At 38.5% G+C, this 25,513-nt stretch overlaps 1 protein-coding gene across 1 annotated transcript; it reads left to right on the top strand.

Moving 5' to 3' along the window:
* Positions 1 to 4,146: 4,146 nt before the first annotated feature.
* Positions 4,147 to 24,978, top strand: LOC132105876 (lysine-specific demethylase 7A-like). Its single transcript, XM_059511358.1, has 18 exons — positions 4,147 to 4,285; positions 12,922 to 13,007; positions 13,094 to 13,211; positions 13,393 to 13,553; positions 16,317 to 16,458; positions 16,607 to 16,793; positions 16,932 to 17,094; positions 20,067 to 20,154; positions 20,281 to 20,387; positions 20,544 to 20,635; positions 20,732 to 20,818; positions 21,657 to 21,893; positions 22,103 to 22,218; positions 22,862 to 23,040; positions 23,139 to 23,230; positions 23,312 to 23,430; positions 23,513 to 23,838; positions 24,266 to 24,978. The coding sequence occupies exons 1-18, from the start codon at positions 4,188 to 4,190 to the stop codon at positions 24,352 to 24,354; spliced, it is 2,487 nt and encodes an 828-aa protein (XP_059367341.1). The 5' UTR covers positions 4,147 to 4,187; the 3' UTR covers positions 24,355 to 24,978.
* Positions 24,979 to 25,513: the final 535 nt, after the last annotated feature.

Raw genomic sequence — 25,513 nt, 5'->3', positions numbered from 1 at the left:
ATCTTTCAAAAGCTATATTAAAACACGCTTTTTTCTTAGAAATGCGCACTTTGCGTACATGTTAGTGTCATATGGTTTTGAGGGATTTTTGGTGTTGTTGCCATTTTCAAGAAAAGTTGAAAGTTTTTTACTAGGTAGATGTCATGTGGTGTAATTTCTTTACACATGAATACAAGTGAGTTTACACACCATAATTTTTTTCAACAACAACAACAACAACAACAACAACAAAAAAGGTTTCTGATATTTTTTTCATGGTATTTTTCATTTATCTTTTGTTTATTTATTTATTACAAATAACATGAATTATTCATTCAGTAATATTAACATTTTGGTTAGTTGCTCCCCTTGAGATTTCTGAAGATATTTAGTAACCTTGACACATAGTCATTCTTTTTCCTGTTTGTTTCTGCATATTAACGAGCAAAACTGCTCAAACTACATTTTTCTTTTTTTATTATTTTTCTTAATTAAGATATCAGGAGAGTAGTAGCAACCTGAAAACTGTTGATTTTATTCCCCCAGAAAGATTTTATTTCTTTCATTTTAGTTCATTGGCTAATAAAAAAATACATCGCTATTGAAAATGGCTACTGGCTAATGAAATCGCTAATGGAAAATATAGCTACATTATGTCTAATATATTTACAACTACTACAATTAATAATTGTATGCCATTATGCTGCTTTTAGGGCAGGACAAAAGCTCTTCTCTGTTACAATATGCATACAAGTTATTTAAATCGCTATAATCACATCAGTGCAAATGTGGCCTACGAGAAAACATCATACCTAAAATATAATCAGTGAAGACTGTAATATCGAGGTCAGGGAAACTCTCACAGGAAGACGCCAAACACTTCTGAAGAGATAAATATGTGCACTTGTCCACAGAGACCCATAAGACGGATTTAGAGCCATTAGACGGGAGAAATACACCACTTACCTACAAGTAATGTGTTGATACACACCACTTACCTGCAGGAATATAGGGCTCAGATGAGGTTTTCCAGCTGTTTAGATGCATCAGAAGTAAAGGGAAAATTAGGTTTTGTTAAGTGTTAAAATGATCACAATCCTATGCATCTTTTTTATATAGGCTATATAAGAAGCAAATCTACACATATTTACTAATTATGGATATGTGAGTCTTTAATGAGTTTTAACGGATTGTATCCAGTCAACAAAACCACTTCAGGGTGGAGCCATGGGATACGGTTTGTCAGCACATCTATAGATCGACGGTTCCTGCGATGTCATGGAAGATTGTTTAACTTGCCTTCGAAGTGTTGGGTGTATTTAACATTATCATTAATCTCGACTTGGAGGTGGTGGGATATTTGTTCTTGGGGCACTTAGCAACCACAAGGCAACACAAGCAAGAACATTTATCATTGCAAACACCCTAACATATTAGCGGCATGTTTTCCTACTTAAGAAAATCTAGCAATTGTGCGGAAAACATTCACATGAAAAGATATGAGCATTGCGAGAAGCGTGAGGTACACAGAATATCTAATTGCATAAACGTTTTTAAGAGATTTTGTTAGACGGTCTGGCCTAAAACTTGGCAAATTGGGTGGATTTCATTCTTGGCTTGTTTAATGTGTTGCTACAGTGAGACTTTGACCTTTCTGCATGTAAACAAGCTTTAGCAACTGTCCATTTTTCGTAACCCTCTCATTCTCAACACACATTTGGACAAATCACACAACACTTTCACTTTTCTTGAACCGGCATGTGCAAATCCACTCACACATTACTACTTCTTCTGTTTGGGGGAAACGAAATGTCCACTAATATGGTGTTTAAGCTATTCTTGAGGCATTAATGGTAAAATTAAGTACAGTAGACTCATGCCTATATACGGTTTCTGCACTGCAAGATTAAATGCACACTTTATAAATACCATTGTATTGCAATTTAAAGAGAAGCGAGAAGCATTCGTTTCATTGCTGGTTGTAATATTAAAGAGGATACTAGATGGGTATTGAGATCCAAATCTTCATGTAATGTAGAGAAATATTACACCTTCTGCACATAAACATTAAATATAATAAAAAAAGGTCATGTAATGTTCTTATTTGCATCATTTTAGTTCTCTTTTTTCTGTAAACTTTAAAGTCAGTATGAAGCGTGAAAGTGTCAAGTGTATGTAGTTAATCCAGTGTTTTGTGTGTTTCTCAACCTTAGTTTGGTGAATATGGGAATCATCTGTGGGGAAAAGAATGTGTTTGGTTTGGAAATAGAAATGGCAGACGGTTCAGGGAAAAAAAAAGCCCATGTCTGCCCTTGTATGAACAGGAATAGACTCTATGAAAAGGATTTAATGAATTAAATAATATAACGTGGTGAATGTATGATGACAAATGCATAAACTAAAACAGAAGGGTAATGTTATGGACAAACAGACAGTACGCTAGCATCAGTATAGAACAAATCAGCTTTCAAAAGACATCCACCAGTTTACTTTAAAAACCTGATAAAATAATAAATAACATATCCACTAACTAAATGGACGATAAGACACGGAACAGTGTAGACAATCTGGGCAAGAATGTGAAACGAACGAAAAACCTTCCCATTGAAAATACAGACGAAACACATTCAGAACCATACATTCTATGTTCAGAACACACTCTCAGCGACATCTAGTGGTCACTGAGAGAACATCGTGCGTTTAGAACGCCATAAAAATAAAGCGGTACGTTCCTAATTCATTTCAATGCTGAGTAAATGAAGATATTTACTTACAGTGTTGACCTTAGTGAGCACATCCACAGTCCTAGGACCATAACTACTGCAGTATAGACTGTATGAAGGTATTCGCACATGTACCCAGTCTCTCTGTCATCTCAGCGCTCCTCATCCTCTGGATCTGTTGTATATTAAATATTATATTACTTGTTTTGTTATATTACTTCTGGTGTGGCATATGAAGTCAATCGATGCAGGCTTTTCATTATAAGTAAATAACATCGTCACATGCATCTATCCAACGCTAGATGGCGCACGCGTCCACCAATCTTTCGCTCTCACCATGTGCTGTAAATGTCACATTGTGAAGTTAATATAGAGCCCTCCGCGCCGAATTATTCTCTAAACCATTAAAACTGCTCAGCTACTTCATGAAGAAGACGGGACATATCTCATTATTCCACCCTCTTCATTTAGATCTTCTAGTATCACGGCCTATTTGTGTTAATTTTGTCATTTGATATTTTATTGTACATAAAGCAATGTTTTTTGTTGTTTATTTGTATTTTGTCAGTGTTATGGAAACAGTGTTATTGTATTACATTCAAAAATGTATATGTATGTGTGTATTCATAATATATTTGTAATTATTTGTGTAATATAGCCGTTTAATATTTATTTTATTATACAATAATGTTATTTTTATGTATTTATTACTTTTATTTATTTATTTATTATTATGTAGGCCTAAGTGTTAACATTTATATGTAACATTTTCCTGTTTGTTTGTACCGCCATGACAATAAAACGCTTTAGGGCAACAAAAAAAAAAAGAAAGAAAAGGAAAGAAAGGAATATTTGCCCAGTGGTATCAGCCTGTGTGTGTGTGTGTGTGTGTGTGTGTGTGATTTTGCGTAGCCCCGCCCTCAGGCCACTGCGCACGTCACAGAACGCCGCTGATCACGTAGTACACGTGCAGCACGCTGATTATGAATTCAAATAGAGAGGATTGTCGTAGATAGCTTCTGTCAGTCTTCTGACAATTTATTTATGATTAAAGCATGTAGTATGTATTTATGAAAGTCGCTTTGGATAAAAGCGTCTGCTAAATGACTAAATGTAAATGAAATGCAAATATTATATACACCTGCTTTTACTTTTATTGTCTCGCCTTGGGATCTGAAGGTCAAGACCTGGTGTTTTTTGGATCAGAAAAATGAAAACTCAAGACACTATTAATGTTTTAACAGCAGTTCAGTGTATGAATAGATTTTTGTGTGAAAAGTAGTACGCCTACAATCTTCATTCATTAAAACCTCCAAGTGTTCGTGATTGAGCGCATGTCTGCAGTGGCAGCAGGCGCTGTGGTGTCGGATTTTCCTTCGGCAATTTCCGTTCGTGTTAACCACGCCCCTATTTCCCTTCGGGAGATTCCGCTGACGTTAATCCCGCCCCTAACAGTGCTCAGCGTTGTTTAGGGACATTAGGAAGATGGCGGCTGCCCCGCTCTACTGTGTTTGCCGGCAGCCCTATGATTTTAACCTGTTTATGATCGAATGTGACATTTGTAAAGACTGGTTCCACGGCAGGTAAGTAAATTATGGCCTCCTTAACAGATGTGGATCGGTTGATATGTACAGGCCACCTTGCCACGGGGGTATTTTGGCTGTAAATCAAGGCTGTCGTGAAAGTGCTGGTGACGCTCGATGGGGGTATTTAAATATGACGGTACGAGATCACGCTCGACTTGAATATGATTTAAGCGTTATTGATCGACTTCTGTCAAATGTTTCTGTGATAAATGTGTACAGGGAACTTTTAAGACAACCTGTCTCTCACAGTCCTTTGGATTTTTCTGTCTTCCTTTAGAAGTGAGCTGCCAAAATCCACATGGCTCATCTGTATGTGTGTTATGAAACTGACGTTAGACGTTTAAATCATCTATCTGCTTGAGCTTGACGTGCTGAACTTGAAAAAAAAAGAATGTTTCTCATTTAAATTATGCGTTTTTAATGATTTATATGGTCATTAGTCCAAAGTTTTAATCTTTGTTTTGAGACTTGCCTCAACTGAGTGAGTTTCTTTACAAATATTGATCAAGGTAGTATAGTTTATTGAACTTCAATTTTACATATATATAGGTTCATATGTAAAAAAAAAAAAAACTGAGTTGTTTTTTGACAGGTATGCATATACTGTGTGTGTATTTATGATAATCATGTCTGATTGTGCCCAAAAAAATGTACACATTGTTTGTGTGGCAAGACAAGTTATGCAATATGAGCATTTTTAGTGCTTGGCAGAACAAGTATTTTTCTGGTAAGCAGATAGAAAAAACAAAACCGTATCCATCTCGGCATGCGAACATTTTTGGCATATTGCCAAAGGTAGGTGCCTTTAAGCTTCAGGACAGAATCTTCTCTGTAAATGAGCCAAGGCTGAGCTTCCCTTCCTGTCTTGCGAAGTTGCCGCCAGTACAACAATGAGCGGTTCTGCGGGTGTTTAGAATTAAGTCTTGCATAACTTTGTGGAGCTGCCAGATTCACGAAACCCTGTGAGAGTGCGAGACGAAGACTGGCGCCTTTGCAGGCCAGAAGAAGAAGTGAAGGGAACGAGTGTGTTTCCGCAGCGTCAGTGACGCACAAAACTGTTACCACATGCTCTGTGTGTCACTTCTCTCCGGATTGAAAAGACACAATCTTCCCCAAATCAGAGATGTGAAACTTCTCGGGTAGAGTTCAGACACCGGAAAGTGTGGCAGAATGAGGATGTCTGTCTAAACGCACGTGAGGTGAATGTCTGAACCTGTGAATCAATTACTTTAAAAGAGACTGTGAATCTAACCCTGAGGGCATCATGAGATTTTACGCTTCGTTCTCTTTAGAAGACGTTTCATCTGGAGAGTTGGTCGAGATTTGTTTAACGAGACCTCAGCTCTTTGAGGGTTACAGGTGAGTTTAGGTGGCCATAGATCTGCTGATTGATGGAGCTGCAAGGTCAATACGCAGTCTGGAAAGAGCTCAGGTTGAGACCATCTTTTGTCCTTTTTCAGACTGAAAGAAAACCAATTCTGGGGATCCGAGTGTCGTCAAAGAGGCCTGTTAAACCTTAGTTTCAATTGGAAACTTCAAGAATGCATTGGTTTATTTATAGGCTTGGTGTTTCACCATTGGTCCACCTGAACTTTAAAATTAAACTCGCCTTGAAGTTAAAATGAAAATTCTCCCGAACCTACAAACTATTATGAACAAACATAACTTGGAACTTCTGGTGAAATAACAGATTTTAGTGACGTATGCCGGACTTCTCCAGTCATTTAGCCTGATTTAAATTCTTCCCCTTTCTTACAATCAACTTACAAACACTTCTAGCAAGAATTGGGCTAAGAATATTGGAGGTATACTAGCTGGAGGATTCCCAAGTAAGAAAGGCTTAAGGGTCACACGGGGTCAGCAGATGCGTGCATGTATACCCCATCTAAGGCTTTACTCTCACAAATACAGACTTGTTTGGCTCCGAATCGCTCATAGTTGGGAATCCTTCTGCATTACACAAAGAATGGCTTGACACTGGCCTAAGCTTGACTCTTTCTTGCTGTTTGCGGATCATTCTTAAAAATGTATCTGCCACAACAATATGCCTAACTTGAATGTGTGCACTCTTGACAAGCTTGAGCTATGGAGAGAAAGAGGGCAAGTAAAGGCAATGTTAAAATACTTTCCCTCCTCTGGTCCCTGGGTCTGCGAGGATGTTTTGGTGTTCGACTCATTATGTCTCATTAAATCCTAAATGTGCTTCTGAGTCTCAACAAAAGCCTAGTGAGTCGCTTCCAGACCGGAGACGCCCTGAAGATTAGTGTTGATTTACCAGGGCCTGGTTTGTTGACCCCTGCCTGCTCTGTTGTGGGTTAATCCAATAAAACTGTCAGGTTTATTTGTTAAGGAAGTATACAGACAATAAGTTAGATGATGTTTTTTTTTTACTTTTGTATTTGATTTTCACTATTGCCACTGTCCAAGGTAGTAATGTGAGTAAGAACTCTGTTTTTCTACTCAAGTCCGAATCATACTCCAGTTTTATGAGTACACACTGTATTTTGGGGTTTGGCCACTAGAGAAAATGAATCAGAGGGTTCCTGACTAACACTTTCTCTGTGCCTTTGGCTCTCTGGTTGGTAGTTAATCAGTTACTCAGGTGACAGAAAGTCTGACTAAACTCCAGGCATGTGGCACACTGACCTGCTTCACATGGTGTTATGAAACTAAGGCAGGGAGATTAATGGAGCACTTGGTATATAAAAAAGCATCATGGGGAGAATGCAATCAGATGAAGATTGTTTAATGAGCCAGGCATATAATGTGAGTGAAGCTGGGTGAATGGAAAAGTGGAGAAGTAAAGATCTAGGTGTAGCTGTTCTTCACCACAACTAGGCAAAACACACAAAAATACTTTATACAGTCAACTTTTTCAATGAAAAGTTGTTGGGCTTATACCAAAAAGTTTTTGTTCTTGTGCAGTCGGTGCTCAAAGAGCTTTTCGATGGCTGTTATTATGACATTGTTGTGCCATTCACATGGACTATTCTCATAAATGCTATTATTCTAACATGACTTTGAAGCATTATGGGATTGTGTATTCAGTAGTGCATAGTAGGAGCCTTTTTGGTTGTATGGAACAAGTACAGCTTTTATATTTCCCTTAAGCTGATTGAATTGTGTTGGTTTTTATGTTGTCCAAACTGCTGAGAACTTCAGTTCATTCATCAACTGAGTGACAGGATCCGAGCGCTCTGTTGTCTCCCTCATTGTCTGGTTCACGTAGGAGAGAAGCTGAGGAGAAGAGTGGGTGTAGAGTCATTCATCCTTAAACCTTTCCTCCCCCATCTGCTCGTGTGTCATCGCTTGTCTGGCTGTGATACCCAGGTGACTAGCTGGAGCATGATACCAGCATGAGCTGGAGTCGTGGCACTGGTTCAAGCCATCTCATTTGGAGACTTGGATTTTATTCCAAGTGAATCATAGGGATAATAGACAAACATCCGATGAATTCATCATCGCATCTTCAGGCTTTGAATTGTTAATCTAATGGTTTTAGACCACAGTTGTACGGATCCACACTGTAATCTCTCTCGAACTTTACTGACAATATCAACCTTGGTAAATGTCGCCATCTGTCATAATGTCTGACAGATGGTCTTTTCTAATGATGGTCCATACACACCTGCGAGTATCAAACAATATGGTAAAAACATTCATTGGGAGGACTGTTGCCAACTGAATAGTGTTGATGGTATTGGCCTAAATATAAAGATTAAGCCAAGTAACAGTTAGCACCAGCTAGACCTCGTCTGGCATGACAGCAGCTTTCTGCTTCCTGGTTTTACTGGTTTTTCTGGCTGTTTCCTGCAATAATGAGGAGATCAAAGCTGAGACAGTAGCACATTCAGTTCTCTGCCTGTGTTCAAAGGCTGTCTCTTTGAGGAGAATCACCTTTCTGCTCAAGTCCCCTGCTGATTTTAACAGCCCCATATAGCACAGTATCCACTCTTGATGTTAATTCTATTCTGATGGCGAGAAAGGAAGAGAGAGCCAAAGTTTACTGCAGCAATATTAGAAATCAAGTAAGACTCCATTTGGGGAACTGGAAGAGTTAAACTGCTCTTGTGATACATGATTGCAGCAATATCCTGCAATCTACAGAACATGCGTCTATGTCCAGCTTCTTCATTACCAGCAAAGACCTTCGTACATCTTTAGAAAACAAATTACGTTTTTTATTGAATTTTGTATATATATAAAATCCAAGAGCTTTTTGACCCTCCATAGGAACTACCACGGGCTTGATTGACAGCCCTGCATTGGTATAGTTTCCACCCTCAGCAGTTGTACGTGGTCCTCCATTATCTCCGCATTGGAGCAGCTATAACGTCAACAATGTCTCGCAAGCAATCCCAATGCTCTGTGTTTGATATAAGACTGAAAATAAGAGTCTTAATTTTCTCCCGACATCTGAGCTGCTGAGGACGCTGTGGATTACTTCTATTTTTCTAGGTAATGTGCCTCAAAATCGACCTAAATACGTGTATCACTCCAGACTTCTTTGTGAATGATGTTGTTTTAGTGCTTAGCATTTTAACCGTATTTGTATGCATACATTTAGTATTTTTAACTGATCAGCGCCACCCTTGTGAGATTATTTTGCGCCATTCGTAGCGCGAGATTCGTTCAGTCGCGCTGATGAAGGGTCAGTGCGGTGCGAGCTCTGTAACTCTGTTTCGTCCCACTTTCAGTGCATTAGGCTTCCCATATGTACGGCTAAAAACCGTTTCTCTCGCTCCATTATGTTGCTTCTGCCGGCTGTTTATTTGCTGAGACTTATACGCGATGCCCTCTTCTGGAAACATGGTAGGAATATGCAGCTCATTTGCATTTAAAGCGATGCACTCCAAAATCTCTCTCTCTTTTTTTTTTTAGACGCACCCCAAAAATAACATTTTCCAGCTGTTATAATAAATGATCTGTTGAATATTTTGGGCTGAAACATTCTGTGGACACCCAAAAGCAATATTTCATCTTGTAAAAAGGGGCATAATAGGTGCCCTTTTATGTGACCTCAGTAGTTCATCTCTTATTTACATGAAGCTCCGAGAATACTTTTGTGTGCAAAGAAAACACCAAAAATATCGTAATTTGTGTTGCAAAGATGAATGAAGGTCTTACGGGTTTGGAACAACATGAGGGTGATTAATTAATTGACAGAATTTTTGGGTGAACTATCCCTTTAAGGGCACCATTTGTGTCAGGGCAACAATATATATATATATGATGCACTGCCTCAGACTTTTGCGTGGTAGTCTGCTGTGAAGTCTGCACCAGTGTGGCCGCAGTAAAAGAGTGTATCGAGGGTGCATAGTTGCTGCAAATTTGCACATTTGTGGACTTAACAGACATATACAAGACAAGGACACAAGACTGCAAGTGCAGAATTTGAACGAGGGGCTAAGTTCAAGGGTTGTTGTGTTCAGCTAAAAGGATCAATTTATGTTTTGTAACAAATTCTGTTGAATTAGTATTGCAGTTGTTCCCCCCCCCCCCCACCATTTAGTATGGTATAACATATATGAGATATGTAAGTGACAGGAAAAGTAGAGCAAATATCACAGTAGGCATCAGTAAACGCATCTGTGTGAGTGTCAGCACTTTTCTGTGTTTTCCTGTGTGGCCCCAGTTGTTTGACTCATCTTAGCATCAATAAATCTCTTGTCGCTGGACTGTCAAAACTCAGCTAGCTGATTTCACATGGTTGGCAGCGTGACTCTGAAACGAACCTCTGGAATGTGTGTTTGTGTGGGTGGCTGAGCGTTATGTTTGTGGTTGCGGTTTGGCTTGTTTGGCGAGGTGATTTGGCCTGCGGTTTGAGTGACATGGATGACGGTGGAAATCCCACAATTGTGATGCAACGCCCTGTTGAATGTATCATCACCCACCCACACAATGTTTGACGTACACAGTTGTAAACAATGTACAATTCTGTAGTGTTTTCTAAAACGATCAGATAGTAACACCATTGTCCCATGCAACATTCAGCTGTCTCTACATCACTGACATTTACTCCGAATAAAACCTCACTAGTCATGTAGCACAAGTGGTGTCTGCAAACAGCCATTCATCGGGTGACCCACTTTAGTATATAATAGAGTAATGTGGTGGTATCTGGTCATACATTGATTTTGTTTATACTATGTTCATATGATGATATGTGTGGTTCTTTCTTCACATCTACTTCATTAATCTTTTGGATTGTACTATTGTGAGTTTTATGTTTGGTTACATTAGGGGTGAGCGATATACAGGTAGACACGTTTAACCAGTGGAAACGTATCATTTGCATGTTTATGCATTTCATTTTTAAAACAAATCATTTTAAGCTGTTTAAATGCAATCGGCACAGCAGCAAAAGGGAACTTATTTCGCTATATGCGCATGCATGTCAAGACGGTGCTCACAGATCATTAGTACATAGTATGTTACAGATATTTTGCCACTTTTTAGACCTTGAGCGGTTAAATGCACATACTTATATCGGTCAAAATACCTGTCTTTGCATGTATCTTTGTAAACAGAGTGTTTAGGTCTTAAGTGAAAGCAAACAGCTGAGAAAGAAAACACGTATAACAATATATTGGATCTGGCAGCTCTTAAAGTGACCGCAGTATAATATTTCAGCTGTCTGTCATTCATGTTTAAGCAAACAACAAAAGCTCTTGACTAAAACACTTTTGTAACTGTAATAAGAAAAAATATACAGGCTATTTAAAGGGGTCATTGTATGCGACATTCTCTTTTACAAGCTCTTTGAACTTAAATGCGTGTTGGCAGTATGTGTACACAACCACCCTATAATGATAAAGATCCACCCAGTGTTTTTTTTTTATATATATAAATCTTGTTAAATCATTTCCCCTTTCTCAAATCAAGCCATTCTCAGATGCCTGTCTTTGTGACGTCACACAGACCCAGGCCCTCCCACGATTGATGATTGACAGTAGCGTTTACCTTAGACCCGCCCTGAGTGAGCTGTCTCCATTGTTTCGACTCTGGAGCTGATGTACACAAGCTAATCGAAATAGCCTTTATCACTGCTGAGAACACAATGGAATATTGTGTGCCTTAATTATTCTGTTTAAGAAGCCACATCATCTCACATAAGTATTTATTTTAAACTCTCGACTGACATTATTAAGGTTTTTTTTTTTTTTTTTTCTTCTTTTTTTTTAATGTGGTATTTTAATGTGCTCTCAGATGGAGCAGCATTTACTATACAGATAAAGATACGCAAACAGCTGTCATTATCACTAACAATTTCGCCGATTTCATAATCCTACAATTATGTAATCTGCGGTTATAAACGCGATTTTACATATTGTCAAAGAACTACGGCACTGTGTAGTAAATGCTGCTTCACAGGAAAACATGTGATGGAGATTTATTGCTAATCACAAAACCGGCTCTACTGACAAAATGTGCATGACAATTGCAATTAATTGCATTCGATTAATCGTGCAGCCCTAGAATGCATCCTCCGATCTACTTAAATGTGTTTCATGTTCATGCGAATCATTCGTGATCAGCCACATCTACAGAAGTGAGTATAAAGGCTCCGATATACTTCAAACTAAATCGAAGAACGAACTGATATGACGTCATTTCGAACAAAATCAAGCCTAAACAAAGTTAGTTTTGAGTTTGTTTTGGCAATTCAAAACAGCTGACCAAAGCAAACATTCTGGGGGAGTTCGTTTGGACTCCTAAACACCTTTGAGTTTCTTTTGGTCCTTGTTCTGAAACTCCACCCTCTTTGTGCGGTTTTTTTTTTTCTTTTCTCCTCCTTCTCTGGTTCGTTTCTCATTCAACGGAGGTCAGGCAAGAGAGAACAGTATCTCTTGCCTAGTCACAAGCAATATGAATTCACTGGAGTGTCAAATAGCTGAGTTACACAGATATATCCACACCTGTACGATCACTTGCGGAGAGACTTTAAATGTTCAGAGAAAGCATTCATTTCCCAGAAAGAAATGGCAACGAAGCTTGGTGTCGACAATGTTGTTTCAAGATTATGCAGCGTTTTTATACATTTGATGAAACCATTTATGTCGAAATTATTATTTGATTATTCTACTGTAGTGTTTTTTTTTCGTCCTATTGCTTGTAATTAGTTCCATATTCTGTTTACTTGTCCTCAGGGTTTTTTTGTTTGTTTTTGGTTAGTATTAGTTTTTTGTGGTAATGACACTGGTGACAAGAATTAAGACATTTCTATGGAATCAAATATTTTGATATTGTAAAGACCATATCTAAAGGAAAAAATAACTATTGTGATCACTTATATATATATATATATATATATATATATATATATATATATATATATATCGTGAAATACTCATATCGTGATCTGGGAATTTGGTCCTATCACCCAACCCTAACTTGACACTATAGATATTTCTGTTTTATTGTTGTATTAGTGTATAAATTGATGTTTAGTGATCTGTTCTCATCCAAAGAAAAGTAAATTTATGTGGCTAAAAGGATGTTGGCTAACCTCAAATTAACATTTTTAAGAATTAGATTAGTTTGTGTTCTTTGCTAGTGGGTACTGCAACATTCATATAGTTGGGGCGGAATTATATTAGGGTACTTATTCTCTGTTTTTGTGTGTGTTTTAGTTGTGTCCAGGTAGTGGAGCACCATGCTGCTGATATCGATGTTTATCACTGTCCCAACTGTGAGCCCATCCATGGACCCTACATGAGTAAGTGTGTGCATCTACACGCGTTTCTAAATAGCTTTGGTTGTGTCCCAGGATCAGTCTTTTGAATGTTTCCTTCTCTTCCGCAGTGAAAAAACGCAACAACTGGCACAGGCATGACTACACTGAGCCAATTGATGGCACACGTCCCGTTCAGGCAGGAACTGCTGTGTTTGTACAGCAACTCCAGGCCAGGAGCTTTGCCAGGTACATGCACCTCTGGATAAACACCTGATTAGACCTTGAACTTTCCTACTTTGACTTCTAATGTGTTTTTAGGATATAGTCACAGTCACTTAGTTACATCTAGTTATGGCTTTGGAATTTGCCCCTACCTGATGAGACTTACAACTTACAATGATCTCTGTGCATCTTGGCTGTTTCAAAGTGGCCATGAGATTCTGGTGCCAATGCAGGGGAGCCAGGTGACCCAGCGCTACCTGGAGAGGGAGAGCTTCCATTACCCCATAGTGGTCCATGACCTGGATGGACTGGGGCTTAAACTGCCCCCTCCCTCATTCTCTGCCAGCGATGTGGAGCATTACGTGGGTAAGAGTGTGCACACTGCTTTTACTGTCTATCAGATAACAGATGGAGAGAGTGTCTGGCAAGTGGAGCACTAGAGCAAAAGAGACACAATTAGATCAATAACACAGTTGGACTCCTACCCCTACGTGTGTGTGTGTGTGTGTGTGTGTGTGTGTGTGTGTATAATATATATACAGTACAGACCAAAAGTTTGGACACACCTTCTCATTCAAAGAGTTTTCTTTATTTTCATGACTATGAAAATTGTAGATTCACACTGAAGGCATCAAAACTATGAATTAACACATGTGGAATTATATATGGAATTATATACATAACAAAAAAGTGTGAAACAACTGAAAATATGTCATTCTAGGTTCTTCAAAGTAACCACCTTTTGCTTTGATTACTGCTTTGCACACTCTTGGCATTCTCTTGATGAGCTTCAAGAGGTAGTCACCTGAAATGGTCTTCCAACAGTCTTGAAGGAGTTCCCCGAGAGATGCTTAGCACTTGTTGGCCCTTTTGCCTTCAGTCTGCGGTCCAGCCCACCCCTAAACCATCTCGATTGGGTTCAGGTCCGGTGACTGTGGAGGCCAGGTCATCTGGCGCAGCACCCCATCACTCTCCTTCTTGGTCAAATAGACCTTGATGCCTTCAGTGTGAATCTACAATTTTCATAGTCATGAAAATAAAGAAAACTCTTTGAATGAGAAGGTGTGTCCAAACTTTTGGTCTGTACTGTGTATACATACACACACATGTATACACACTTGTATTTATATGCGAAAGTATATATTTCAAATAAATGCTGTTCTTTTACTGTTCTATTAAACTTTCTATTTGTCAAATATGTTTTATTAATAAGTAAATATATGCACTCGCACATAATAAAACGCTTATTATATTATATTGACTACTTTGTTTTTTCAATCATGATTTAAATCTGTGATTTTCATAGCCTGAGTGAAGCGTAAAATAAAATCCATCCGTAAAAAGGAAAATAAATAAAGGCATGGTAAAGTTTCTGAGGTGGGCACCCAAGTGCCCATGTAGATGAAGATACACCCTTTTACTCAAACACATTGGACTGGAAAGCATGAGATTACCGAGTGGCATTGTGATTGTGTTTATCCGTCCGTGCCGGTAGCAAATGGGTTTAGACCCAACTCCTGTACATCTGTGGAGGTTATCTTCTCTCTCCTTTACATTAGGCCTTAAACATTTCATCTCCAGTTACAACGCTGTTGTACAGCACAGTCAGTCTGAGCTGTTTCATCTCAACGCTTATGTTACATGGCTCCCTCTCTCACACACCGCTGATCTTTAAGATGGAAGTGTTTTAATAGTAACAGGTGTCAAGGGAAAGAGGGGTGTGTGTGTGTGTGTGTGTGTGTGTGTGTGTGAGAGAGCGAGAGACTGAAAGCATGGGGGGAGTGGGCCACTCATCAGATCATGTTACACAGCCAGTTGGGCACAGACAAAAGACCCCTAACCTTTTCTGTCTGTCGTTTCCTCTTTTCTTTCCCTACACCTGCTTTTCTTTTCTTAGAAAAGATAAAAAAACACCATAAGAAACACTCATCCTTCCATATATGGCCAAATTTAGAGAAGCATATTTTTGTGTGTGTGGTCAGACTTTCAGACTTTAACCAGTTGTGTGCCACATTACTTATCAGAACAATTTTAAACTGAAGTCAAAGGTATGTTTACCTAAAATTTCTGTCACTATCATGTCGTTCCCAATCTGGAATATTCTGTGGAGCATAAAATAAGGGTTTGGGGAGTGTTCAAGCTGCTCTTTTCTATATAATGAAAGTTAATGGGGACTGGAACTGTCTTAAATTTCAGTCTGTTGACTGTTGTTAGATTTATGACTTTTTTTTGTCTTTTTAAGCAAATTTTCTGTAATTGAAATGTAATAATAAAGCTAAAATAAACTAAAATATTGGATGAAAAACTTAACTTCAGTGACAATTAGAAATGCTGCCTTGGAATTTAAATTTGAAATAAAAAAAACTTTAAATAAAAAGTTAAAGATAATTATAAACTAATGAAAATGACAAAAGCACATAAAATTACTAAAACATACTGAAATTGGACTGAAAATATAAAAATCTAAGCCACTTCAAATTATTTTATTTATATATATATATATATATATATATATATATACTTTAAAATTATAATAATAGTATTTATATAGTATAATAGTATTTAATATTATAAAATACTATTATAAAATACTAAAAACACTGATCCGTTCACTTATAATAATAAAATAATGTTAGATAAATAAATGATGACTCTTTTTGGGGTGGACTTTAAATGCCTTGCCTTTTAAAATGTTGTCTACAGAATTTGAATTTAATATCACTGGAAATAAATGATGACGATAACATTTTTAGCTTCGATTCAAGTTTTGCAGTTATGTCCGGTTCCCAAATTTGGCCTGGAGTCTTTCTCATTTATGTGTTTGTGGGACTGGTCCCACAGCTGGTCCCTATCATCAGACTCTGGCCAGCTGTGTGTGTGTGTGTGTGTGTGTGTGTGTGTGTGTGTGTGTGTGTGTGTTGAGGGACTGCAGTCACTTCACCGCCAGCTGTCCAGCGCTGTTTCCGGTCCTCAGCTGTCATTCTTGATTTGCAGCCCTGCAGCTGTGTCTCTCAAAAGCCTGGTTACTGACTTTGTGTTTGTGAAACCGACATAACAGAGAATTATAGATTATAGATCCGTCCTGTAAACACACACCCAATTTAAAAATATCCCACCTTCTTTTTCCAGGTGCAAATAAAGTCATTGACGTGATTGATGTCGCAAGGCAGGCAGACAGCAAGCTCAAGCTGGGAGAGTTTGTGAAGTATTACTACCAGCCAGAACGACCAAAAGTGTTGAATCTCATCAGCCTGGAGTTCTCTGATACAAGGTATGTCTGTGTGGGAAACCTTTTATTACTGGTTGAGACTGCAGAGTGATCAGACTTAATTAGCATTCAAATAGGTGTCGTTTCATTACATTCAACACACGCAAATGCTTGTTGGAAGATTGATTTGTGTGTTTCTGATCTGTTTTAGGATGGGCGATTTGGTGGAGGTTCCTGAAATTGTGCAGAAGATGTCCTGGGTGGAGAACTACTGGCCTGAGGACTCGTTCTTCCCCAAACCATTTGTGCAGAAATATTGCCTCATAGGGATGAAAAACAGTTACACGGACTTCCACATCGATTTTGGAGGAACTTCAGTGTGGTATCATGTTCTCTGGGTAAGAACGGAGGCCTGTTTGATGACGTGAATCTGTTTTATGAAGTGTACTTTTGTATATCGCCATCCAGTCATGTGGTGTTACTGTTATGTAAGTGATAAGCGCTGATAAGGCTGCTTTTGTTCGTTTTTTTTGCAGGGAGAAAAGATTTTCTACTTGATCAAGCCGACTAAGGCTAACCTTGCACTATATGAGTCCTGGAGCTCATCACCCAATCAGAGCGAAGTATTCTTCGGGGATAAAGTCGACAAGTGTTACAAATGTGTGGTGAAGCAGGGCACTACCATCTTCCTCCCCCCTGGTGAGGACACAGAATCGGCCAAACTTCCGTATCGTCTTTAGTGTCCATTAAAAGATTATCCCCAGTTTTTATTTAGTTGCCCAAATAAAATTAGTTAAAATGAATTTTAAGTTATTACTGAAAGGTTCAAATTAAAATATAATGTCAAAAAGGCCAGGGTTCTACAGCTGTCTTTATCAAAGAAACAATCATCTTTAAAATAATGAGGGTCTTAAAGAAAACCTCAGCTGGTTGCCATTATCTTATAATATTATCATAAATCATGTGATGCAACCAACATCTAGAAACAAGAGATTATTTCATAAAGTCCCTCATGACTGTGTGTCAAGGTCAATAAGTCTCTTAAAATATCTAAACATTTTTGGCAAGAAAAGAAGAGTTCAGGTTGTAAAATGTCATGCGGTGTGACTTCCCAGAAAGCAATGATATTTATAATTTAATAGTTCATGATATTTGTTATGTCATGAAACATTAAAACATACATTTATAAACCTTTTTTGAAATGGATGATTAAGATTTGGTTACTCGCATGTTCAAGGTGTATTGGGAAAAAATGGTATTACTTTTTATTTGATGGTTACGCCACATGACATTTTTAGTGTCAACAAATTCTGTAAATATTTCTCAAAACCATATGAAATCAACAGGAATACAAGGAGTACATTGCCACGAGAAGTAGTTTTTTTTATTTTTTTGTTTCTCTTATTTGTCATTGACCTAAATAACAGCACACCTTGTGTGTCCTTGATTGACCCCACGACACAAAATAGGATGTGTGCTTTCGTAGAAACACATGTACACGGTACGGCAAGGTGAACATAATCTCAAGCCGTTTCCTAAAGCTCCTGCCAGGAAAATGTGGATCAGTGTCCAACACCGTTGACCCTTGTTATAGTGTCGGCAAACGTTCCTCACTGAGCAACGTGGTAAACATAATAAAAACACTCTGAAGGGGCTGTGATGCAATTATCATGCGTCTCACCGAATGGAAAGAATATAGAATGAAAAGTATATGGGTGTTATTTTAATCACCCTTCAGAAGCGCTGTGTAAATTCGGCATGCATTTAGAGTGCTGTAAATGGTCTTTTTAGCACTGCAGAGGTAGTAGACGCAGCTCTACTCGGGGCAGGGATTCATTATCACAGCATGTGTGTTTGTGGTGTGTGAAAGTGAGCGTGTGGGTTCCCCCCTCGAGCAGAACGTCACACATGACGAAGCAGAAATCCCCCTGTTGTTTAGCATCATGTATGCACGCGGTGGCCAGTACACATGCAGTTAAACAGAGAGATAACAGTGATGTTTCTGTCAGTGTGGGTGTGCGGTGACTCTGTATTTGGCTTTCGCTGATGTGTATTTGTATGTCTTTGTATACACACTGGTTACTGCTGTGAAGTGTGTGTGTGTACACTGTTTTGCTGATGTCTGTGAATGTCAAGGCTAAACAGTGTTGGAAAGGTTACTTTGGAAATGTTACAGATTACAAGTTAACTTATTTTAATTATAAGTAGTGTAACTATTATTACATTTACATTTTTGATCACTTTTCTAAATTCCTAATTAATCAACTTGTTCACAGGTTGTAGTCTAAAGCTTTCAGCAGCAGTGTGGATTGATGTAATTGATAGACGTGGTGTGCTCCAACTTCATACAAGAGAACCAGTCAAAAGCATCAGAGTAGCAGCGCTTTACTAAACGGCCTTAAAATAGCAGGTGGCAAAGTGCTCCTTAAAAACAGGCAAAGCCACAAATTAATATTCAACAAATTCTAACTTTTTACAGAAAATATTAAGATGCAACCCCCTTTGAAATCATTAACGTTTTCATAACTAATCCGTGGTGTAAATTAGTTCTTTATATATATTTCTTTGTATATATATATATATATATATATATATACAGTACAGACCAAAAGTTTGGACACACCTTCTCATTCAAAGAGTTTTCTTTATTTTCATGACTATGAAAATTGTAGATTCACACTGAAGGCATCAAAACTATGAATTAACACATGTGGGATTATATATGGAATTATATACATAACAAAAAAGTGTGAAACAACTGAAAATATGTCATATTCTAGGTTCTTCAAAGTAACCACCTTTTGCTTTGATTACTGCTTTGCACACTCTTGGCATTCTCTTGATGAGCTTCAAGAGGTAGTCACCTGAAATGGTCTTCCAACAGTCTTGAAGGAGTTCCCCGAGAGATGCTTAGCACTTGTTGGCCCTTTTGCCTTCTGTCTGCGGTCCAGCTCACCCCTAAACCATCTCGATTGGGTTCAGGTCCGGTGACTGTGGAGGACAGGTCATCTGGTGCAGCACCCCATCACTCTCCTTCTTGGTCAAATAGCCCTCGATGCCTTCAGTGTGACTCTACAATTTTCATAATCATGAAAATAAAGAAAACTCTTTGAATGAGAAGGTGTCAAACTTTTGGTCTGTGCTGTATATATATATATATATATATATATATATGCACAGTACACACTATGTAAACAAACTTTTATTTTGGATGCAATTTAATTGTGATTAATCGTTTGACAGCACGGTTTTAATATTAATTTAAATGGTTCAAAAAATATATTAAAGTTGTATTTCGATTTTTATTCAATTAGATTTGAAAGGTTTGTATTAAATATTTTTATATTTTAGTTGTATCTTTTTTTATTACTTCTATATTTAAGTGAAACTGTGAAAATGAACTAGGTCTGCTCAACAAGTCGTGGCCTAGTGGTGACTCCTAACTCTAGGGTTGTGGGTTCAAATCTCAGGCCGGCAATAACACGACTTAGGTGCCACACACAGAGTGTGTGTGTGTGTGTTCACAGTGTATGTGTATTTACTGCTCTGTGTGTGTGCACTTTGGATGGGTTAAATGCAGAGCACGAATTCTGAGTATGGGTCACCATACTTGGCTGAATGTCACTTTCACTTTCAAAGGCCTGGATGTTGATCTCTGTTGCCCTCTACAGGTTGGATCCATGCGGTGCTCACTTCACAGGACTCCATGGCCTTTGGTGGGAACTTCTTGCATAACTTAAACATAGGCATGCAGCTCAGGTAAAACCCTGAATTAATTTTTCAATATATATCCTTTTGATTGATCTTCACTAGATTGTTGCTGTCACTATAGTTAAATTCAGATCTCTAAATGTATTCCTGCTGTAATTGAACTACCTCCCTCAGGTGTTATGAGATGGAACGCAGACTGAAGACTCCAGATCTCTTTAAGTTCCCATACTTTGAGGCCATCTGCTGGTATGTGGCCAAAAACCTTCTGGAGACCCTTAAAGGTGAGTGAGATGGGACTACTCATGCAGTTCTTTAGTCCAGGGCAGGATTTTCAGTAATTCAGTGGTCCGTTGTAAATTATTCCTTGCATACATGTAGTTGTAAATAAAGCATCATGATCAAAGGAAGATTCCGAGTGAAACATGTTTGTGTTTCAGAGCTGCGGGAGGATAAATGTCAACCTCAGGGTTATCTAGTGGACGGAGTGAAAGCTTTAATCTCATCACTGAAGACATGGCTGAGGCGGGAGGTGAGAGAATGTCCGCTTTTACCATTACATTATGTTTATGGGAAGACTCCTGTGGCTGTTGTACATGCTCATTTTCACTGTGTTTCTCCTCTGCAGTTGACTCAACCCAACAGTGAGGTTCCAGATCATATCAGGCCAAGCCGACTCATTAAAGCTCTGACCCAGGAGATCCGTTACCTGGAGGTAAGACCAGCCGGAAAAAATGGAGCTGTTTTGATGAGATTGAGTAACGCTCAGGTTTTGATTCTGTCATCAATTACTCACCCTCATGTCGTTCCACACTAATAAGACATTCGTTTATATATTCGGATCGCATATTAAGATAATTTTGATGAAATCCGAGAGCTTTCTGACCCTCCCATCGACCGCAATGCAACTGACACATTCAAGGACCAGAAATGTAATAAAGACGTCATTAAAATAGTCCATGTGACATTGTGGCTAAGACTGACACAGAAGAGAAGTTGTTGTTAAATAGAGCTGGTATTTTTGTTCTCTATGTGCACAAAAAATATTCTTGTGGCTTCATAAAATTACAGTTCAACCACTGATGTCACATGGACTATTTTAATGATGTCTTTACTACCTTTCTGGGCCTTGAACTTGTCTGTTGTGTTGCTGTCTATGGGAGGGTCAGAAAGCTCTCGGATTTCATCAAAATTATCTTAATTTCTGTTTTGAAGATGAACGAAGGTCTTAAGGGTTTTGGAACGACATGAGGGTGAATAATTAATGACATTCATTTCACTTTAATGTTTTTATAAAATTGTATGCAAATGTAATTTTAGTATATAGTAAATTTATAATATAATTATTAAATAAGTTATTGGAAATGTTTTTTCTTTCATTTGCAAAATATAGTAGAATTTATTTTAAATAAAATGTCAAATATATTTAATCTTAATCCAAATAAATGTTATTTTTTCCTTATATGTTTGCCCATTAATTTAATGGCTGATTCTACATGGCTGCTAAAGCAGCTCCTAGACGTTACGTTGATTTGCTGTGTTTTCTTTGACAGGGTGAAACAAATAAAGCTGGAAAATCTCAGGGAAGTGCTGAGTGCTCTTTATCACGCTCATCACTTGAGAAGGGATATCAGGCACAACGGGCCGCTCGGTGGATACGAGACCACCGTCATCAACACCACCTTCATCATCATCATCATCACAGCCGTAAGCTGCCCTCTAACTTAGATGTCCTGGAGCTTCACACGCTGGAGGTTTTAAAGAGACTGGAGGTCGGGCCTCCTGAGGTGGTGAGTGGTTTTTATTTTTTTAATGCACTGTAGCATTAAGCTCAAATGTCTTGTCCGTTCTCCACGGTGTCATTAGCCTTTATCATTCCTTATCATATGACTGTGGTTGTAGAGGACATTTTCACCTTGGTATTGGATATGTTCACTGCTTTAGCAGCATGCAATTATTACTCGTTTCCAGTAAAAACACCTCTCTTCTCTTGTAACAGGACCCAGCCTTCAGCTCCAAAGTGAACGGCAAGTTCAAGAAAGTGTCTGCAGTAGCTGTTGAGGGCACTCATGACAACGCCCTGCGCCTGGTGCTATGTAATGGCAAAATTATGCGGTGAGGGTCCTTTATTGAGAAATCATTGAATGGTTGCATGTCATTGTTTTCTTGTACATGTACACGTTCAACATGTAGACATCTATATTATGGAACCTTTTTTATATACAGTGTGGAATTCAATAGTAATAATATAGTATAATTTCTCTGGTATTGGTATATCGACTACTAAAACTTTGGTACTTCGTAATTCTCAATGTGATATGGTTTGATTAATACTAGTTTCTATAGACTAGATCTATCTATCCGTCTATTATATTATTTATAAATAATGATTCTTGAGCTGTAAATCAGAATATTAGAATGATTTTTAAAGGATCATGTGACACTGAAGACAGGAGGAATGATGCAGAAACTAAATAAACTAAATTTTTAAATACACATTAAAATAGAAAAATTATTTTAAGTTGTGATACAATATTACAGTTTTTATATACGTTGATTCTTGGTGAACATAATAGACTTCTTTTAAAAAGTTAATAATAATAGTAATGATGATGATAATAATCATCATCGTCATAATCTTACCAACCCCAAACATTTGTTTATTGTAATATAGTAATGAAATGAATAAATGAATGTTATATTTTGAAGGCTTTTTCTCTTCTGAACATCTCATGAAGTGTGTCGTTCTTCCTCACAGGGAGAGGTTTCCTGTCAGTAATGTGGCAGCCAAAGTCACTGCAGTGGAAATGTTGCAGTACCATCAACACGGGATCAAACTGGAAAGAATGTCGATGTGCCAACAAGAAAAAGGGACAAAAGAAAAGCGTGAGGATGAATTAAGATTACACTGCACTATCAAGAAACCAGTCAATCACAGTGAGCAGCTTCCAGAATACTGAAGCCAGACACAAGCATCATATTACCAGTGATTGATTATAATGTAACAGGAAATGTGTGTGACTCTCATCTCTCAGGTCTAGCTGTGCAGACAGAGCTCAGGACAGAGTCGCCACATGTAACGTCTTCAGACAGTGACTCGGAGTCCGAAGCTGAAGATTCGGCTGAGGTACTGATGAGGTCCTTCCCAGGAGCGAACCACCTCCTTTCACTTGATCTTAATGCTCTCTATCACACTTTCTTGAAACAGAAACGCTCCGAGTCAGAGAGTTCTGAGGAAGAGGATGGAGGAAGCACGAGAGACTCAGGGAGTTTTGTGGAGCATCTGAGCGGCCGGCAGCACGGCCACCGTAAGCAAGCGCTAAAACGGTACGGCTGTCCTGAGAAACTTAGCACAGTTACGTCCTTCTCTTTTTGTTTGTGCTAAAATTGAAAACTTGTTTCCCCACAGAGAACGTCCTACCTCACCGAGCACGGATGATGCCATTCAGGGCATGCTGTCTATGGCGGGGCTGCTGTGTCAGCGGGCGTCAGCAGGGGGCGATATGTTACAGCAGCAGCAGCACTGGTGGTCCAGTCAGGGGAACAGTAACAGCAGCAGCAGCAGTGACGCGTGGGACAGCAGTGAACCCTGCTCCGCAGCCCGCAGCCCCGAGGGAGAGGACGGGAGTCTCGGAGAGGAAGATTCATATAGAGAGAGCTCACTTTCTCCTCCCCTCCACCCCTCCAAAAGACACGCCCCCAACCCCACACCCATCAGCAACCAGGCCACTAAAGGTGAGCAGACCAACCTTCATTACCATTTCTTAGAAAGAAAAACAGTCAATCATAGAAACAATAATAGTATTTGTGTTGTTGTTTCTTAGAAACCCTTTATTTGCCAAATTAGTTTTGCCAAACTACATTTTTAAAGGATTTTTTTTATATTATTTTTAATTTTATCATTAACCCACTTATGTGACATTTACCAATAAAACAGTTTTGGGAGTTCACAAAATCATTCCAAAAAATTTGGATTTGGGGGATTTTCACGGGCGATTCAAAGTTTACTTCAGTATGTCAGTTTGATGCTTTGCTAGCGATATATTTTCTCAACATATGCAAATTTCTGACTCTGAGAAACAGTGGCTTTATCAGTATTGTTTGCAACAGTTTTTCAGAGAACACGCTTGTATTGACTATTGTTTTTGTGGTTTTATTGCAGGAAAGCGTCCTAAGAAAGGACAGGCGATGGCTAAACAGAGGTTTGGGAAGATGTTCAAAATGAGCCACCATAAAGGCTTATTCCTGTAGCATGACGGAGGAAAGAATCAACACCGCTGCTTTTCTTTATACGCTGGGATTATTATCACACACAGTTCTCTTACTCACTGTGCACGTTTAGGTGACAGACAGGGTATGTTTAACAGCTCACTTTCATTTCACCAATCACACATAATACGACACATTATCCATCAGCACAGGGAAACTGCTTTACTTTGGACAGCATTTCAACATGAACAGTTTCAAGAGGAAGCACAGAAACGGATAGTCGGAGGTCCAGGAGCTCTTCTCCTCTCCCCCACCCTACCTCTTATCACATCTGTAGCATGAGTGTCCGGGCCCTCTACAGCCCTGACACTGGTCTTCGGATTCCCCTCAAGTCATTCTCAATCTGCCTATTTCTCTCTCCTTTGATCGTCTCAGGCTGATGTATGAGCTTTTGAAATGGTGCTGAACATTTAGAAGTCCTTCTCCAGTCCCCTCTGCCCCTTTAAGCAATAATTGTACAGCATTGAGTGTTGAATTGATGATTTAGTGGGCCGCACTTTTAGGATGCGCAGGAAGTCCTCTCAAAATGGAAAGTATTGTACAACCATCAAAAGAAATCAAAAAAGTGGCAAAGATATAACATGATTCGACTGTTTATACTACATTTATTCTATATAAATGTTGCGTTTACACTGAAAAAGAGATGGATGAAAATGCATTGCCACACATTACTTTGCCTTTGTCTAGTGGCCACAGAGAGGTACTGCATCCTGAAGCGCCGCGTCTGAAATACTGTTTGTGATGTAGTTTGCAAGGACTTAATATGCTCATGATCTTTCGTTCTATCTGCATAATTTATGTTCTATTTTGTTAGCTTTGACTTTTTTGGTTGACTGGGTAACTTATTTATTAATTTCAAAGATATAAGGATTTATATTGAATTGAGTTTCCGGTTTTGTTTTGTTTTTCCTTTGCATTGAATAGTTTTGTAAATAGGAGTCTAATTTTGAATGTTGCCGATTCCAGAGGAATGAGCTTTTGTTTAGCTTTATGGATTTTGTCGTTAACACATTTAATGCTACTTAAAAGAAATCTGAATGACTTTTCCTGTTCAATTTACCTCTGAAATGTTTTAGTTTGTTTGAATCATGTCGCTTTATGTTGACTTTCTGACCTGTTGAAGCGGGACAAAAGAATTTCA

Source organism: Carassius carassius, chromosome 26 (genome assembly GCF_963082965.1).
Source record: "Carassius carassius chromosome 26, fCarCar2.1, whole genome shotgun sequence".
Taxonomy (NCBI): domain Eukaryota; kingdom Metazoa; phylum Chordata; class Actinopteri; order Cypriniformes; family Cyprinidae; genus Carassius; species Carassius carassius.
This window is presented reverse-complemented; position numbering and strand designations above follow the sequence as displayed.

What these genes read in the sequence shown, in the direction of transcription:
- LOC132105876 (XM_059511358.1), top strand. Translation starts at nt 4,188, where the DNA reads ATGGCGGCTGCCCCGCTCTACTGTGTTTGCCGGCAGCCCTATGATTTT. An exon ending in CGATGTGGAGCATTACGTGG is followed by an intron (nt 13,554 to 16,316) that starts GTAAGAGTGTGC and finishes TTCTTTTTCCAG; the next exon opens with GTGCAAATAAAGTCATTGAC. An exon ending in CTGGAGTTCTCTGATACAAG is followed by an intron (nt 16,459 to 16,606) that starts GTATGTCTGTGT and finishes GATCTGTTTTAG; the next exon opens with GATGGGCGATTTGGTGGAGG.